The sequence below is a fragment of the Aquila chrysaetos genome, chromosome 12 (assembly GCF_900496995.4).
Source record: "Aquila chrysaetos chrysaetos chromosome 12, bAquChr1.4, whole genome shotgun sequence".
Classification (NCBI taxonomy): Eukaryota; Metazoa; Chordata; class Aves; order Accipitriformes; family Accipitridae; genus Aquila; species Aquila chrysaetos.
The window spans coordinates 6,764,444-6,780,843 of record NC_044015.1 but is presented as its reverse complement, the minus strand read 5'-3'; the positions used below and the strand labels follow the sequence as shown (position 1 = coordinate 6,780,843).

At 61.1% G+C, this 16,400-nt stretch overlaps 1 protein-coding gene across 9 annotated transcripts in view; it reads left to right on the top strand.

Moving 5' to 3' along the window:
* LOC115349249 (nitric oxide synthase 1 adaptor protein) overlaps nucleotides 1-16,313 on the top strand; it is a 47,587-nt gene extending 31,274 nt beyond the window's left edge. For 3 of the 9 annotated variants that reach the window (XM_041128014.1, XM_041128017.1, XM_041128016.1), the window contains 10 exons: nucleotides 456-548; nucleotides 964-1,022; nucleotides 1,662-1,770; nucleotides 2,003-2,144; nucleotides 3,436-3,599; nucleotides 4,138-4,305; nucleotides 7,418-7,583; nucleotides 8,165-8,314; nucleotides 13,771-14,032; nucleotides 14,133-16,313. In XM_041128014.1, the coding sequence (XP_040983948.1) occupies nucleotides 456-548; nucleotides 964-1,022; nucleotides 1,662-1,770; nucleotides 2,003-2,144; nucleotides 3,436-3,599; nucleotides 4,138-4,305; nucleotides 7,418-7,583; nucleotides 8,165-8,314; nucleotides 13,771-14,032; nucleotides 14,133-14,625 (1,806 nt within the window). In that variant the 3' untranslated portion in view covers nucleotides 14,626-16,313. Of the gene's footprint in view, nucleotides 1-455; nucleotides 549-948; nucleotides 1,023-1,661; nucleotides 1,771-2,002; nucleotides 2,145-3,435; nucleotides 3,600-4,137; nucleotides 4,306-7,417; nucleotides 7,584-8,164; nucleotides 11,260-13,484; nucleotides 13,499-13,770; nucleotides 14,033-14,132 lie in introns of those variants that run through there. The other 6 variants (XM_041128013.1, XM_041128015.1, XM_030033253.2 and 3 more) reach the window with 5 other exon arrangements.
* The last annotated feature ends 87 nt before the right edge of the window (nucleotides 16,314-16,400 follow it).

The following is a 16,400-nucleotide window of genomic DNA, read 5'->3' as shown; positions in this document are numbered from 1 at the left end:
TTCCTTACCAAAGCTCAGCAATGGCCACAAGCCAGCGGGGCAAACCCAGCTGGGCTGCGGAGCCCCAGGGGCTGGCAGGGCTGGGGAGGTGGTGGTCCTTCTCTGGGGAGGTACAGCCCTTCAGAGGGGCAGAGCAAGTGCCTTTGAAACACAGGTTAACATTTCCAGCAGTGTCCTGGGCTGAGCAAAGCATTATCCAGAGCCGGGGGCTGGATTGCTTTGGGGCGTGCTCCTCCAGGTGCTGGGCATGGGGACACTGCAGAGCAAAAAGGCCCCCTGTCCTGTCCTAGCATGGATGCACAGGCTGATGTGGGCATGTGCTCAGGGAGCCATGTGGGGTCGAGGAAACCTTTCCCTGTCCCTCTCGCCCCTTCCTTTCGGAGCCTGTTCAGCCCTCCCTGGGGCTTTCCTCGTGCAGGAAGGCTAATTCAGGTGTTTTCTTCCATCCCCTGCAGTATGAGTTTAAAGCCAAGAATATCAAGAAGAAGAAAGTGAGTCTCATCGTGTCAGTGGATGGTGTGAAGGTCATTCTGAAGAAGAAGAAGAAGGTAGGCAGCCCTGGTCCCTGGGGCAGCGGTGCCTCGGCAGCAGGAGCCCTCCCCTTGCGGTGCAGGGACCTGCAGCATCCTTGAATTTCTGGGGAACTCTGGTGGGCTGGGAGAGGGAGGGATGGGCTGGGATCAACCACAGATGAGCTGGGATCAGCAACAGATGAGCCATGTTCCCGCAGGGTGGCTGAGCCAGTCCTGATACGGGTATAGAAGGGGTCCGGAGGGTCCCGTGGGAGGTGATGTGGGACATCGCTGGTCCCCAGCAGGATCCGGCCCTCAGTGAAGGGTTGCAGGGGAGCAGCAGCAGAGCTGTGACAAGAGCTTCCCAGGTCTGTCCCTGGACTGTCTCTGCCCTATCCTTGATCTCAAGAGCAGCATCTGACGTACTCATTTTCAGCTTCTTTCGTTGCAGAAAAAAGAATGGGCCTGGGATGAGAACAAAATGCTCGTCATGCACGATCCCATCTACAGGTAAGCCTGCTTGGTGGGGGGATGGAAGCCTGGGTGGCTCTGTCATGCCGTTTACCCCACGCCACACTGGCACCGTGCTGGGGACTGGCCATGGAGAGCCGTCACCATCCGGGTGGAGGGCAGCTCCCCTCACTTGCTGTGCTCTCCTAAAGTCCCCAGCTCTCTTCCTCTATCTCGTTGGCAAAAGCTAAGAGTATGGGCCATCTGTGTCCCAGGGAAGCCGAATGGGAGCGAGGAACAGCCCCAGCCATGCCGGGGAGGGGGCAGCAGGCACCTGAGTGAGGAGGCCAGCTCTCCGAGCAGGCAAGGAGGAAGATTGAGGTTTGCTTTCCTCGGTCCCTGGAGGGCTCCTGGACCGCTAGCTCTGTCCCTGGGGGCTGAGCAGAGAAAGCGCCGTGCTGCCTTCGCAAAATGCTTGCTGCTGCTGAGTCAGCAGGCTAATTTTCCCAGCCGAGGCAAAACCACTGCCAAAAAAATTTCTGATGGGCTTTAGCAGGGGCGTGCTGCAGAGGCTGGGCATCTGCCAGCACCCCAGGACGTGCCCTGGGAAGCGCTGGCTGTGGCCTTGCCTGTCTCCTGGGCACCATGGGTAATATGTGCATTGTAGATGATATCCTCCCCTCCCTTCTGTCTTTGCAGGATATTCTACGTGTCTCATGACTCCCAGGACCTAAAGATATTCAGCTACATTGCCAGGGATGGGTCTAGCAATGTCTTCAGGTGCAATGTCTTCAAATCCAAGAAGAAGGTAAAGATGCTGGGACGTGCACCCCGCCATCGCAGGGTCTTAGTGGGGCGGCTGGGGCAGGACCCCGTGGCACTGCGCTGCAGCTGGCGGCCCGGAGCACCCTGGTGATCTGAGCTCTGGTGCCTCAGTCCCTGCAGCAGCACACAGAGACACCCAAGAGCTGCACAAGGCTGGGGAGGTCACCAGGCAGAGGCAGCCCGGCTGAGGTTACGGTCCCTCTCTCCCTCTGCAGAGCCAAGCCATGCGCATCGTCCGGACGGTGGGGCAGGCATTTGAGGTCTGCCACAAGCTGAGCCTCCAGCACACCCAGCAAAACGCGGACGGGCAGGAGGACGGAGACAGTGAGAGGAACGGGGACGACCTGGATGTCCCAGGTACTCTGCAAGGGCAGAGGCGGGGGTGGCGTGGGGTTCCCGGAGCCTGGCAGACGCCGTCTGCAGAGTCACCGTCTTTCCCTACCACTCCTTGCTGCCTGACACCTGCGGGGAATGGATTTGCACAGCAATCTGGCCTGCGGTGCCTTGGGCTCAAGCTGGGATCTTGCCCAGCAAGGAGCCTTCGCTAGGTGTTAGCCATCATCCTCGCAGACATCCCCCTTGCTGGGAGCCTATTAGCAGCGCCCGGGACTCTGCTGGGCGCCTAAGTACTCTCCGTGCTCTGCTGCACATGCTGCAAACATTTCCTCGCTGCTTCCACAGAAGAGGCCCTAAGCACAGACCTTCTCTGCATCCCAAGGTGCTCGCAGGGCTGGGTTCGGCTCTCTGCTGTGGACCCAGCTCGCGGTCCATCGCCACCTTTGCAATTCCCCACGTGTGCGGAGCCGTGCTCGGGATCTTGCATCGCGCTCCCAGGGCTGCGGGCAGCCTGTGGACCCTCCGCTCCCTTCTCAGCCCCGTGGGCGGAGGGTGCAGGGACGCATGCTCCTGGCTGAGGGGCTGCTGGTCCAGCCCCATCACCACAGGCTCTGTGGGGCCCCGGGGAGCTGCCGTGCTCCTTGGTGCCAGTGGCTGTGCTGGAGGGGAGACGGATGTTTTGCAAGAGGTGGGTCAAACACCTCCGGTGCCTGTCAGGATGCTGGCGGATCCTGCTGTCGATCTGTGTGTGGGCTGCCTGCCCTGCCCTGCCGCCCCGTGCCGGGTGCTAGATCCCCCTCATCCCAACAGGAGCAGCCTGGGCTGTGCTGCGGTTTCCTGCCTGCCTCTGCCACCGGTGCTGTCATGATGACCTAATCATTGGGCTGTCCTGGACCTCACATTGTTTGGTTTTCCTCCACACAATATCCCGGCCACGATATGCACTTCCCTGGGGATTTCTGAGCATCCGTTTTTTGGTTTTTTTTTTTTTTTCCCCGTAATCTCTTGTTTACCTTTCTTTAGCTTTCCCTGTGTCTTCTGAGGCCCATTTGTCCCATATCAGGGGTTTTGGCCGCTGTTCCCCAGGTTTGATGTGCCGGGGCTGGGTGTGTTTTTGGCTGCAAGCCCCATCCCGAGCAGCAGCAGGAAGCGCAGCCCTGTCGCTCTGTACCTGCTTCCCCCCGGAGCTGGAGGGTGGGTGACGAGGGGCAGTGAGAACCAACCGGTGGGCATCACTCGCCATACCATGGGCACACCGTAGCAAGCTCCTGCTCCAACTGGGCTGTGCTCTGCTCTGACGCTGCTCCCTCAGCCTGCCGCCTCGCCAGTGCGGAGAGGGCGGCCGCCTCAGCGGAGGAGACGGACATCGATGCCGTGGAGCTGCCGCTGCCCGGAGCTGACATCCTCGACTTCAGCCGCGGCGTGACCGACCTCGACGCCGTGGGCAAGGAGGCGAGCGCCTACGCCGATGCCAAGGTGCGTGGGTCCCTGCGCTCCAGTCTCGGGGCATGGTGCGGCCCTGGCCCCGCGGCTCTAATGTGCATCCGGGGGGCCCGGGGATCAGGAGGGATTGTGCAGCATTCCCTGGCTCCCGGATCAAAGCCATCTGCCGCTGCAGGGCTGCCCTTTGGCTCGGGGCCCGGGGCGCTCCTGGAGAGCGCTGTGCCGAGGCTCAGCTATGTGCAGCCGCGCGGAAAGCATCTGGGGCAGAGCTGATAGGGATTTTTTTCCACCAAAGGAAAAAAAAAAAAAACTTTGATACAGGGGAAATTCCCATGGGAAGCATCAGCCTTTTCGGGAATTTTCTACAAAAGTATTTGGGCTGTTGTCAAAACTGAAAAAATACTGTCTTCCAAGTTTTCAGCACCCCCAGCAAAGTGTGCATTTGCTTTGAATGCAGTAGCTTCTTTCCTGGGTATTTTGGGGGGCTGCTCTGTGCCACAGCCCATGTGTGCCTGGCGGCTCTCCGTGGTGAGGGGCACAGGATCACACTTTCAACATTGCTGTTTTGCAGGGCTGCCTCCACCCTGAAGACATCCTGACAGCGTCGCCCAAGATGCTGCTGCCCTCGTCTGCCCAGCTGCCTGACCTGGGAACACCCCTCTCTGCCCACCACCAAATGCAGCTTCTCCAGCAGCTCCTGCAGCAGCAGCAGCAGCAGACGCAAGTGGCCGTGGCACAGGTTCTCCCCTCTGCTCTTTTCTGGGGGTAGCGGCAGGGCTGGGGCACGCTACCGAGCCCCTCGGTACCGCCGGAGTATCCCCTGCCTGGAGGCAGTGTTGAAGGCAGGCAGCTCCATGGGGAGGGCATGGTGGTTGTGGGAGAAGCTGGGGCACAGGGGATGGGGATGGACCATCTCCTGGGCTGTGCAGCAAGGGGAGAGGAGTGGCAATTTGCCCTGGTCCCATCACAGAAGATGAGGTGCTTATGTTCACTTGCCACCCAATTTTTTGGTCCTTTGGCCCCTGTCTGCTTGCCGATGCCTGGCCTCAGCGTTAGCCCCGGCTGACTGCTGCCTGGGCTGTGCAGCTGGCACCTCGTTCTCCATGCAGGTATTTCTCATTTAAGCAGCTCTGGCTGTTTTATCCAAGTCATTACCTTAGCTTTACTTGTTCCCTGACCCCTGGCAGAGCTCTCTGCAATTGCTCGACTTTCTTCCTGGCTTAAACGATCAGCTCCAGCAGCCTTTCTGTGCTCTCCCGTGGCTTTCCTCTTCTCACATCAGAAAATCAGCATTGGCCCTTCTGGCCGAGCTGCTGCCCTGAGGGCCCGCATGCCTTATGGGGTCACGGGTTCAGGAAGTTGCTTTCCCCTCTGGAAGAGGGACCTGCATCCTCAGGAGATCCTTTATGTCTGCCCAAGTATAGTGTTGCTACAGGCAAAACTTACTAGGCAAAGCCAGGTCCTTTTGTGGTAGGGACTGCTCACCTTTGGTAGTTCCCAGTCTTCATGTACCTGCAGAGCCTTGCAGTGGCAATTTCTTTTTCCTTCTACTTCCAGGTAAAAAAAATCTAGAACAGTGTAATGCCATTTCTCGGCTGGCTCCTGGGATGGCAGCCAGTGGCCTCATCCTCCTCTCTCCAAAGGGCTGACGCCCTGCTCTGGACCTCTGCCCACCCCAGGGCAGTTCATGTCCCAGGAGCTGTCACTTAGCTGCTCTCTAATGCGTGCCGTGGTGATTTTGTATCGTTGTAATTTATTAATGAAAAAGTTGGGCCCTGTCATGTCAAATGCCTTTCAGATGACTGCATGCATTACATCCATACCTCTATCAATGGCACTTATCTTCTCTCAGAAAGTAGTGAATCAATTTGTCTCTGAACACGTGGTGATGGGCACAGACTTAATTTTTACTAACAAAGCCGGGAGATCCACTGTGTTGACCAGGATCTGTGCTTGGTCTATAGCTATGGGAACCATCCTGTAATTATCTCGGCCTCTAATTACTTGGCTGAGCATGAAACGCCATTTAGTTCCCTCATTGATCAGAGGCTTGCCTTTGCAAGCCATTTCCAGATACCTGTGAAAGTTCCTTCTCTTGAATTAAGGTCAGGAGTCCTTCCTGGGTCTTGTCCCCAGGGGGCTGGTGGCACGAGCCACTGCCCCTCTGCAAGACGTGACATTTGGGCTCTGCTCGCATCTTCTCGTGGCATCACCTGAGCATCTACCTGGCCCCAGCTGCAGGTGCCTGTGATGGAAACAGATGCTGACTGCAAGGAAGGATGAATTCCAGGCTGACGCTGCCAACGCTGAGCTTTGGCACCCACTTAGCATTTAAACATGATTCCACCTCTGCCAGCTCAGCTCAGGGTCTCTGCTTCACCCACCAGCATTTGGCAGAGGGTCCCTGTCCCACCACGCTGCTGTGCCCCACTGTCCCACCGCTGGCAGGAGGAAGAGGTGACTGTGGCTCCTGCAGCTGTGGTGTGGGGCGTCTCACTTGGCTGGGGGCCCGCAGGCAAACCGAAAGGGCTCTGTGCTGCCTGCTCCGAGAATAAGGTATTGCACCCCCTTGCCCTTGGTCTGGCTTAACATGGACAGTTCCAAGTCTCAGCCCCTTGCCTGGCCTCCTGCCACCCCCCGAGCTCCCTGTACTTCAACTCTGCTCTGCCAAGGGCACTGCCCTACCGCCTTGCTGGCTGCATTTGGGCAGCTCAGGTACCCAACCAGGAGGGCAGGTGGCCCCCAGCTGTGCTGCTTTTGGGGCCCTGCAGCCGCAGCAGCAGCTCACAGCTTTAGCAGGTACAGAGAGCTCCCCCCGCTTCCCCGAGGTCGCTTTCTAGGCCAGGGTACAATTGGGGGGGTTTGTGTGTTTTGGGTTTTTGTTTGTTTGTTTTTAAACCCGTGCTTTCCTGGTTCCACACGAGCCTGGCTGGCTCAGTCCTTGCTGGAGAGAGGAGCGCTTGTAGAGCCGTGGGTGGGTGGCAGGAAGGGGTGCTGAGCCGGTGTGACCCCCGGGTGGCTCTGCACTGCCGTCCCCTTGTCCGGAGTACGCTCCTGGGGGTCTCCTTGCTCGAGCTCAGATCAGAGAGCTGCCCCCGCTGCCCTCCTGGGCAGGGGCTCCTGGCTGGTCTCACCCAGCAGCGTCCCACCCTCCCTGGAACGCGGTGCTGGTGGTACAGATGCTTACATATGGGTAGTTATGCTGAAATCAATGGGCTCCTTGCCCGCGGACTCCCCGCGGTCTAACGTCCAGGCATTGCTTCCCAGGGCCAGAATGAGCAGCCAGCTCGTGTCCCCAGAGCCACCATGTCTCAGCAGCGCTCTGCCATCTGCGTTGCTCCAGGCACTGCAGCTCCAGGGCGGCTCTGATGCCGAAGCCCCTGCTAGCGACAGACGCCACTGGCAGGACCCTGTCTCTGGGAAACCTGCCCAGAAAGACAGCTCGGCCAGGGCTGTGCCTTCGTGCACCCGCAGCCCCTTCCAGTCGGTTGAGCGTGTCTTCTCTTCCGTATCCATCTGGCTTCCTCCTGAGCTGCCCTTTCGTCATGCATTCACGATGCGCGCGTGACTGATGGTTCAGTCAGTGCCGCCTCCCTTTGCCTCGGGCTTTTCCATCAGAGAGGCCAGGTGACCATGCGCTGGATTTGCTGAGCGTGCCCTGGTGTGACGCTGCCGCCTGCCCCTGCTCTCCCCACCACATCTGCGGGTACCCACAGGGAATGGCTTCTTCATCGAATCATTTGGTGGGATGCTGGTGAGCCCTGGTAGACGAGCAGGGGTGGCCGGAGTCGAAGCTCTCAGCCCTTGAGCAGTACCTCCCGCACGCTCACCCACTCTCTCCTGTCACACAGGTCCACTTGCTGAAGGACCAGCTGGCCGCGGAGGCGGCGGCACGGCTGGAGGCCCAGGCTCGCGTGCACCAGCTCCTGCTCCAGAACAAGGACTTGCTGCAGCACATCTCGCTCCTGGTCAAGCAGGTGCAGGAGCTGGAGCTGAAGCTGGCAGGGAACACCACCAGTAAGCGCTCCTGCCCCTTCCTCTCCCCTCGCAGCTAGCCGGGTCTGTGGAGGACATGAGTGTGGGTGTTTCTCTTGGGGTTTTTGTGCATCTCCAGTGGTTTTGTGTAGGGGAATATTAGCGCCCTTCTGGCCTGGCTTGTGCGTGTGCAGCAGGGTGCTTGCATGCAGCGTGGGAAGGGGCATGGGGAGGGCTGTATAGACAGGTAGTCACATACGTCCATCAGCTGTATGTCCGCTTTCCCCGGTGGCTGCATGCTCTAGGCCAGCTCCTTACCTGCCCAAGAGCCCTTGCTTGACCTTCCTCTCCAGCAGACGTGGCCATCAGCTCCCTGGAGGAGCTGGGGTAGGAGACAGATAACTTTTTATCCTACAAAACTGGCTCTTTGTTGGCCAGCAGCAGCTCCTGGCACCAGTGACACCAAATGAGCCCCCCCAAACGGTGGCAGTGGGGAGGTTGACACCCGAACGGCCCCAGACTGTCCTCCTCTGGCCAGTCTGCAGCCAGCTGTGGTGGTCAGGGGATGCCCAGGCAAGCCGGGGTGGCACTGCCTGTCTCTCAGCCGTGCCCTTCTCTTGCAGCAGGCTCCCAGGACAGTCTGCTGGAGATCACCTTCCGCTCCAACGTCCTCCCCGTCCTCTGCGACCCAACCACCCCGCAGCCCGAGGACACCCACCCGCCGCCGCTGGGCCCCGGCTCGGGCTTCCCCAGCTCCCTGGGCAGCCCCATAGGTAGGAACGACTGTCTGGTGAAGCTGGAGTGCTACCGCTTTCTGCCGGGCTCAGGGCCACCCGCTCCGGAGCCAGCGCTGGGCAGCCTGGAGCTCATCAAGTTCCGCGAGTCGGGCATTGCCTCCGAGTACGAGTCCAACACGGACGAGAGCGAGGAGCGCGACTCCTGGTCCCAGGAGGAACCGCCGCGCCTGCTCCACGTCCAGCCCAGGCAGGACCTGGGCGACAGCCTGGAGGACGAGATTGCGGTGTAGGGGTCGTCAGGAGGTGGTGCGGAGCTGCTGGGACCTGCCGGAGCTGGGGCGGACCCTGGCCGTAGCCCCCCTGGCCCTGGCAGGGACGGGATGGCCCGGAGGGAGAGGGGGGCGGAGGAGGGAGCGCCAGGCTTCCAGAACATGTCCGGGAGGCGTGCGGAGGTGAGGACCGAGCCGTGCCGAGGGGCTGCGGTGCGCCAGGCGTGCTGTGCTCCAGCGTGCATGGGCTTGTGTGCTGAGCTGGAGCGTCCCCGCTTTGCATCGGACAGTGAGCTGACAGCTAACCCCTGGTCCCCCTCCCCCTGCAAGCTGCGTTTCAAGCTCAGGCAGAAGCAAAGGACTCCCTGCCGGATTAGCCACTGCTGGTGGTGCAGTAAAGCAGATGAAGGTTTTTGCTGGGGGAATGAGAGAGCAGGCACAGGGCAGTGAGTGGGGACAAGAGGGACCAAGGAGGCAGCGCCGGGGCGGTGAGCAGGGACAGAGCCGCTGACAGGGGGTCTGGCCCTCTGCATGGTGGAGAGGGTCGGAGATACGTCCAGGGCCGTGCTAGCGGGGTGGTTAGGGTCGGTGGTGGTGTACGGTCGGTGTGGGTGCGCGAGTGAGAGGTGAGGCAGAGGGGGACAGTGGGGACGAGCCTGGGAAGGAGCTGAAGGCGTGAGATGAGGTTGTGCAGGGTGGCTGAGTGCAGGCAGCTCCTGGCAGGGTGATGGTGTTTGTGGCACTTCCAGGACAGGGTTTATCCCTGCCTGAGGCAGGTGGAGGGTGTGCGGGCACTGCCTGCTCCTCTCCTGGGCTGTGGAGCGGAGAGGAAGGCATGGCTCGGCACGGAGCAGGGAGCCAGGGCACGCAGCGCGAGGCTGTGGAGTGTCCTTCCCCTCATTGTCCAGTCCTTGGGCTCCTTGGCATGGCTGCCAGGTTTCAAAGCCTTTCTGGTGCTCTCAGGTCATGTTTTCAAGCACTTACCCGCACCCCTCATCACCACAAACTCCCTACTTTGCTTTATAGACAAGCCCTCCCATTTCCACGCAGTCATTTGCCTCCGGACCAGGGCTGGGGGATGCAGTGCTGCCATCGGCCGTGTGCAGGGATGGGCATGCTTGCTGCCCCTCGATGGGGAGTGAAGTGCTGGTGTCTGCAGGGGGGGGGTCCTTCACATCTCTGGTTTGCACCTTCCAGAAAAGTGAATCCAAGATCTCAGGATCCCCCACCAGACCCCAAGACACCCATGGCTGAGAGCCGTCTGGGGGCCTCCAAGGGATCCAGAGCTTGCTTCTTTTCTGCAAGCACATTTATCAGCTGCCTGTTGCTGCAGCCTCTAAGAGGCCATGGCTGAAGGGGTGTGAACCAGAGTCCTGATGTCCCCCCTGCTCCTTGAGGAAACACTCAACGAGGTGGGGATTGGCACAGTTGTCTTCCTCCCCATCTACCCTCCTGTTCTGCTTCTGCTTCGCTTTGTTGCTTCCCTGCTGCTCTCGCCTTCGCCAGCTCTGTCTCTGCTAGATCTGCCTGCAACTAACCCCTAGCTGAGCATCTCCCAGACACGAGGTCTTGCCCTCCTCCAGGGCTTAGCTCGGCTTCTGAGGAAGGTCCATCACCTCTTTCTGCCCCAGTCCCTTAGGGACTGAAGGCTGCTGAGGAGTGAGGTGTGGGTGAGACCCCTGGGGTCAGTACGAGCTGTGCTGTGCACTCTCCACTACAGGAGGAGGCTCGACACTGTGAGGAGCTAAAGAGTCCTAGTGGGAAGGAAGGACATGTTTCGGTGTCCCCAGCAGTGGCCTGGTGTCCAGGGGAGCCCCTGCACCAGCCACAGAGGGGCCAGAGTGGGAGCCATTTGGGACACGGGTGCTCCTGTCCTCTGGCCACCAATACCTCCGTATGCCCTGTCCCGCACTGCTGTGGGCACAGCTGTGTGCCAGCCCCTCTGCTGGGGACCCCGACATCCCACTGTCAGCTTGAAGCAGTTGGAGGTTAAAGCATGGGGTGGGAGGCTGGTCCTGCCAAGGAGGGAGAGGTGGAGATGGCAGCACGCACAGGACGTGGCGCAGGCAGGGTAGGGATGCATGGGTGAGCTCAGAGAGGGATTTCCATGTGGGCAGACAGATCGTGCAGGAGAGGGGACAGCAGGAGCTTGGCCATACACACAGGGAAGATGAAGAGAGAGCCCCGGAGGAGCAGCAGCAGGCAGGAGGTCTCTTCCAGGCTGGGCTGCCTCAGAAAGCAGGCAGGACTGAGCCATCTCCCCACGCCACCGTTCCTGCCCGTCCCCGCTGCACACGTGCAGCCGAGGCAGTGCCCCACCAGTTGCTGTTGGGACCAGCTGTGGGCTTGGGCTCCTGCCCGGCACTCTGCCTACAGGGGCGGTGGGGGGTGCCCCGTGGGCTGGGGGGTGCTGCCGGAGCTGGGTCAGAACCTGCCAGTGTCCTGCCGTACCATGGGTGTACATGTGTAAATGATCCTCCTCTTAACTCAGTGCTGCCTCCAAAACGCCTCTCTAGCCTCTTACTTTTGTTATGGACCTTGACCGGGGATTTATAGCTATATTTTTTGTCCTTTCTTTTCCTACAACTGTCATGTTACTAACTGTTGACTCAATCTATCTGGGAAACCAATCTGTCAATGTAAGTGCACTTAACCCTTGGGTGTTGTCATTAGTCGACTGGCTTTTGCTAAATAAATCTTTCTATTTCTCAAGGCTTTCTGTTGTCTCTTCCTTCTCGCTGACTATCTCTTTCTGTACTTCTCTCCTCCTCCACGCTGGGAGCCAGCACCAGCGGTGGCATCCCTTGGCCTTGCACAGACCCCCCGCAACCTAAGCATCCTCCCCTGCGGGACCCTTGCTGGCGGTGCCAGCCACAGGCTGCTCATGGGAGCGAGGTGCCCCAAACAGTGCTGGGAGTAGAGGGGTTTCAGTCTTCCCCTTCAGCCACCGCACAGCGTAGGCTCTTGTCAGGGCTGACCCAACAGCTCGAGGGTGCCGAGGGGTTCCCGGCATCTGCAGAGCTCCCCACAGAGATACAAAGCAGCGCTTTCAGGGGCTCGGGAGATTTTTGGCCGCTGGGGAAGGAAAAGTCGGGAAGAGCCCCTCTCAAAGGATGGCAGAAGTGTTGCGTAGGCAAGAGTAGCAGGCAGACGGGGCCGGCTGCTCCTAAACCAATTTATTCTGCCGCTGGCAGGAGCGATGGAGCAGTGCCCTCCCGCGGCGGCCGTCCGGCTGGCGGGGCTACACGGGCACCCTGGGGGCTGCAGCCTCCTGCTCCTTGTGCTCCTTCTCCCACAGGGCCTTGAGCCTGCGGTAGTACACCTTGCAGCTGTAGCCCTCCTGGGAGCTGTGCTGGATGTGGGCCTTGACCGACCACAGCGTGGGGAAGACGCGGCAGCACGCCACGCACTGGTAGCCGCGCTGGGGCACCGGCTGCCACCGGGAAGCGGCGAGGATGTCCCGGAATGTGATGCTGGCTCTGCTCCTGGCTGGCCTGTCCCTCTCAGTGGGCTGGAGCTCATCTGAGGAGCCAGAGGAGGAGCAGATGATCTCTGAGAGGTCATCAGGCTCCTCATGCTCCTGGGTGCTGGAGGCCAGGCTGGAGGAGAGGCAGCCCAGGTGCTGCTGGGCGGCTCCTTTGGTGCACATGAAGTAGCTGTAGGGCGAGAACCAGGGCCGGTAGATGGTGCAGGTGCGGGCAGGGAGCTCGCTGTCCGGCGGGGCTGCGGGGCCACAGGCTGCCGAGGAAAGAGCCTGCAGTGAGTCAGGGGTCCCTGTAAGACCCCAGCCCGCCACGGGGTTGGGAGCAGTGCTGGGGACCCTTCCTCTCTGTCTCTGTGGGATGCAGAGGTGGCTGGCTCTGCCCCAGTACATCCCCCCGGCATGGGGGGTACCGTGCCTCCCGCCACGGGGCGCAGGGTTAGAGATGGGCACAGGATGCTGGTGGGCACTGAGGCATCAGCACAGCACAAGGCTCACACAGCAGCCTGCTGGAGCCATCCCACGGAGAGCTGCACTGGCACGGGGGCAGCGATGGGGGGGCCGAGCTGGTGCTCCTGGGGGCAGCACCTACAGCTTTGAGGATTCCGGCTGGGAAGACTTGGGGGAGAAGCTGGTGTAGCTCAGAGGTGGCGTGTGACCGCAGAACCCTGCCAGATCCCCAGAAAGCGCCTGCTGCCACAGACCCACCCGGTCCCCTTTCCCCACCCACGCAGGAGGACGTGCCCTGCCAAATCCCTCCACAGACTGTCTGCCCGCAGGCCCTCGCTGTGCCGCGGGAGGCTGAGTGGTGCCACGGCCGGGCCCAGGAGTTGCAAGAGGGATCCCTCCCCACAGGCAGTGCCGGCTGCTTGCAGCCCCTGCCTGGCTGCAGCTGGCGAGCACCGTGCTCACCGGGCAGGCTGGCAGGGACACAGGGACACAGGGTCTCCAGGCTTCTTGTCCTGGTGCTGCAGGGCACGGCCCCGATGGAGGCGGTGGGCAGGACGAAGCTCTCCATCACCCTTGTGTAGCCGGTGCGTGGCTCCTGCGCCATGGTACCCATGCTGTCATCGGCTGATGTCACAAAGGGATGATGTCATGTGTACGGTGCACAGCCGGGATGCTCCTGAGCAGTGGGCTCAGCCCCCGGGATCTCTGGGGAGCTTGGCCAGCACAATGGGACAGCCAGCCTGGGCTGGAGAGGGTGCCTTGGTGGGGTGGGCAGCGCAGAGCCCAGGCTGTGGGTGCCCCCAGAGAACCCCCTGCTGCTTCGCGGGTGCCTGGCTGATAAGGGCCCCACGTGAGTCCCATCTTTGCAGGCAGCATGGCAGGTCCGGGCAGGGGGTCAGCAGCACACCTCACCCAGCAGCGTGGAAGGGACAGGCCCTCTGTCCCCTTGCCGTTCCCTTGGTAAATCCTCTTTCTCTCTCTTTCTTTCCACAACCTGCTTCCCAAGTCACTCGGTATCAGGTAAGAGACGCTCTCGGTGTGTCGGCAGTGCCAGCGTGGAGCCCTGGGCTCACTGCTACCCCATCTCACCCCATGCTGTCCCCAGTGCATGCACTGCCCTGTCCAGTCCTTGGCATGGCCCGGCTGCCCACAGCCTCTGCGGGGCTGCAGGAGCAGCCTCCCTGTCCCCCAAATTGTGTTCCCATGCTGCTGGGTTGGGAGCGTGCCGTCCGTGCCGGGGTCCCCCCTCCAGTGTGGCTCACATCCCCTCTCTGTCCCTTTTCCCCCTCCAGTGGACCAGAGCATGTTTGAGAACGCCAGCGCGGCACCCACCCCGCGGCCGCGGCACGTCCCCGCCGTGGCGGGCACCCTGCCACAGCCCTCTCGCCCCGCCGGCAGCCAGCACCTCCGCAACCTGGGCAAGGCCGTGGGGGCCAAGGTGAATGACCTCCTGCGCCGCAAGGAGCCGGCCGGCCTCCCCAGCGTGGGAGTGATGGAGGTGAACGCCAGCGCTGGGGCCGTGCTGGGCACGGGACAGCCGGCTAGCGAGGACGGGTGAGTGTGCCCACGCTGTGCACCCTGCGGCAGGGCCGTTGGGACAGGCTGGAGAGGCCTCAGCGTGGGGCTGTATGTGACTTCTCCTCTGTGCTTGCAGGGCTGTGGGGCTGGACGCCTTTCCCCGGCTGGACCCCCCGCCCCCCGTTACCAAGAAGCGGACGCCGCGCGCCCTGAAGACCCCGCAGGACATGCTCATCGCGCCGCAGCCGGCGGGGACCAGCCCGAGGAGCAGCACGGAGGAGCTGCCCGAACCGCCTGCAGCCCACCCTGACCCTGCAGAGGAGCAGCTGGGGATGAGGGACCTGTCCCCTCCAGAATGCCCTGGGGTCCCCAGCATGACCAGCATCCCAGAGCCCAGTGGGGACCAACCCACCGGTGCCCTCGCCGTGCCCGACCTCATCCATAAGGGCAGCCTGGAGAGCCAGTGGCGAGCGGGCGAGAGGGCTACCGAGACCTCACCCCACATGGAGAAGCCCCCCCGGAGACCAGGGCTGGAGCACGAGCCACCGGGGATCATGGCGCAGCCAGACCCGCGTACCCCCAGCTGGGAGGTGGAGGGGCCCCATCCTGACCTACTGTCCTTCGAGTAGCAACCGGGGAGCAGCGACAGGGGCACTGTGGGGGCTGGCTCTCCCAAACATGTCTCTCACCGCTACTTGCCGGTTTTGGGGTCATTATTTTGGAGATGGAGCCCTGGGGTGGCAGGAGCCATTGCTATCCCAGCGTGGTATGTGGGGATCCATGACACCCCACTTCTCCCCAAATTCACACGGGGAATTAGCCTGTCCTGCCATGGCTTCTGCAGCCCCATCCCGGGCCTATTCACCCTGGTCAGTGCAAAGCTCCCGTCCCACCATGGTGCCACCATTCTGTACACAGCCTGGGGTTGTGCTGAGCTGGGGACCAAGGGCGGGCTTGCTCAGCAGCCCAGGTCCTTGTGTGTGGGTGCAGAAGCACCAGCCTGCCCCCAACCCCATCAGCTCTGCCAGGGCAAGGGTCCCACGAGCATCCCACACTGTTCCCCACATCTGCACTGGCTGCCCTGGTCCAGAGGATTTCCCAGCTTATGCCATGTGCTTGCTGAGACACCCCATCCTGGGGTGCCAGCAGCCTTACCCAGCCCTAGTGCCAAGGAGCTGGGATGGCAGATGTGCCTAGGACCTTCTCCAGGTGCCAGCCCCTTGGTGTTAGTCTGCCCAGTGCCATCTCTTTGCAGTGGAGCCCCAGCTGCGGGAGACCCGCTCGTGGCACAGGCTCTGGTGGGGAGCAGGGCTGGATGCCTGAGGCCACACAGCTGCTGGCCAGTGGGCTCTGGCAGGGAGCCGAGCTCCCCATCAGACCCCCCTCCAGCTCCCGCTTGTTTCCTGGTCTCGCCCCAGCCACCACGGACCGGACTGACCTGCCCAGGCAGGCAGCCAACTCCGTGTGGGCCGGCGTCACCGCTCCTTTATTTCCTGGGACGGTGACGTCTTTGCGAGACTGGGACACGAGAAGCCACGTGGTCCTTTTATACTGCTCTATGATTGTTTCTCCATGAATTACAGGAGAGGTTAGCCAGCCTGTGGACCCCTGGGCCGGTGCAAGGAAGCAGCTGCGAGATGGCACTTTTTGCTTGGAGCTTTTTGCTTAGCGCATCCTCACCGCAAAGGTGTTTTTGCGAGGAAGAGCTCCAAAGACCAGATTTGGTCTGGAGGAGGCTAGGGGCTCGTGGATGGGGCTCCTCCTGGGCCACACAGGGTGGTTGGGCTGAAGAAATGTCTTCCACCACCCAAAGCCATGTTGTGGTCCTGCTGAAGGAAGGAGGCCGTGACCGTGGATCCCTTTGCCCTGGGAGCAGCCACCGTGCCTCCTTGCCCGTCGGCGTGGTGGGTGCCATGGCGGCACTGGGGCTCTGCAGCGCTCGGCCCCTGGGAAGGCCCCGCTGAAGAGCAAAGGAGATGCCAGAGATGCACAGAGCCCGCGGGCAGCTGGCGGCCGGTGCTGAGGTATAACACACCCTGTGTATAATGTGATTACGCCGTGCATGGCCAATGCGACCCCACAAACAGAAATCTATATGAGTATGTATATGTGTATGCTGCCTAGACCTATGTTGCGTTGTATATGTTGATGGAAACAAGGGCTTGTAGCCCTGCTTTGAGGAACCAGCATCTTCCAACCCTGTCGATCACAAGGGAACCTCACTGCTGGTCCAGTCCCTCTATTTATGTTGTCTAGGGTGTGTGTGTAGTTTGGGACAAAAGATGCAGATTGCACAATAAATTTTTTTTCTTTTTTACCCACTGACACGTAGCAGTCCTTTGATGGGAGGGGACTGCCTGCACCAGCTCGGTGTAGCCCCGAAGCCCCCCGATGAGGCCGGGGA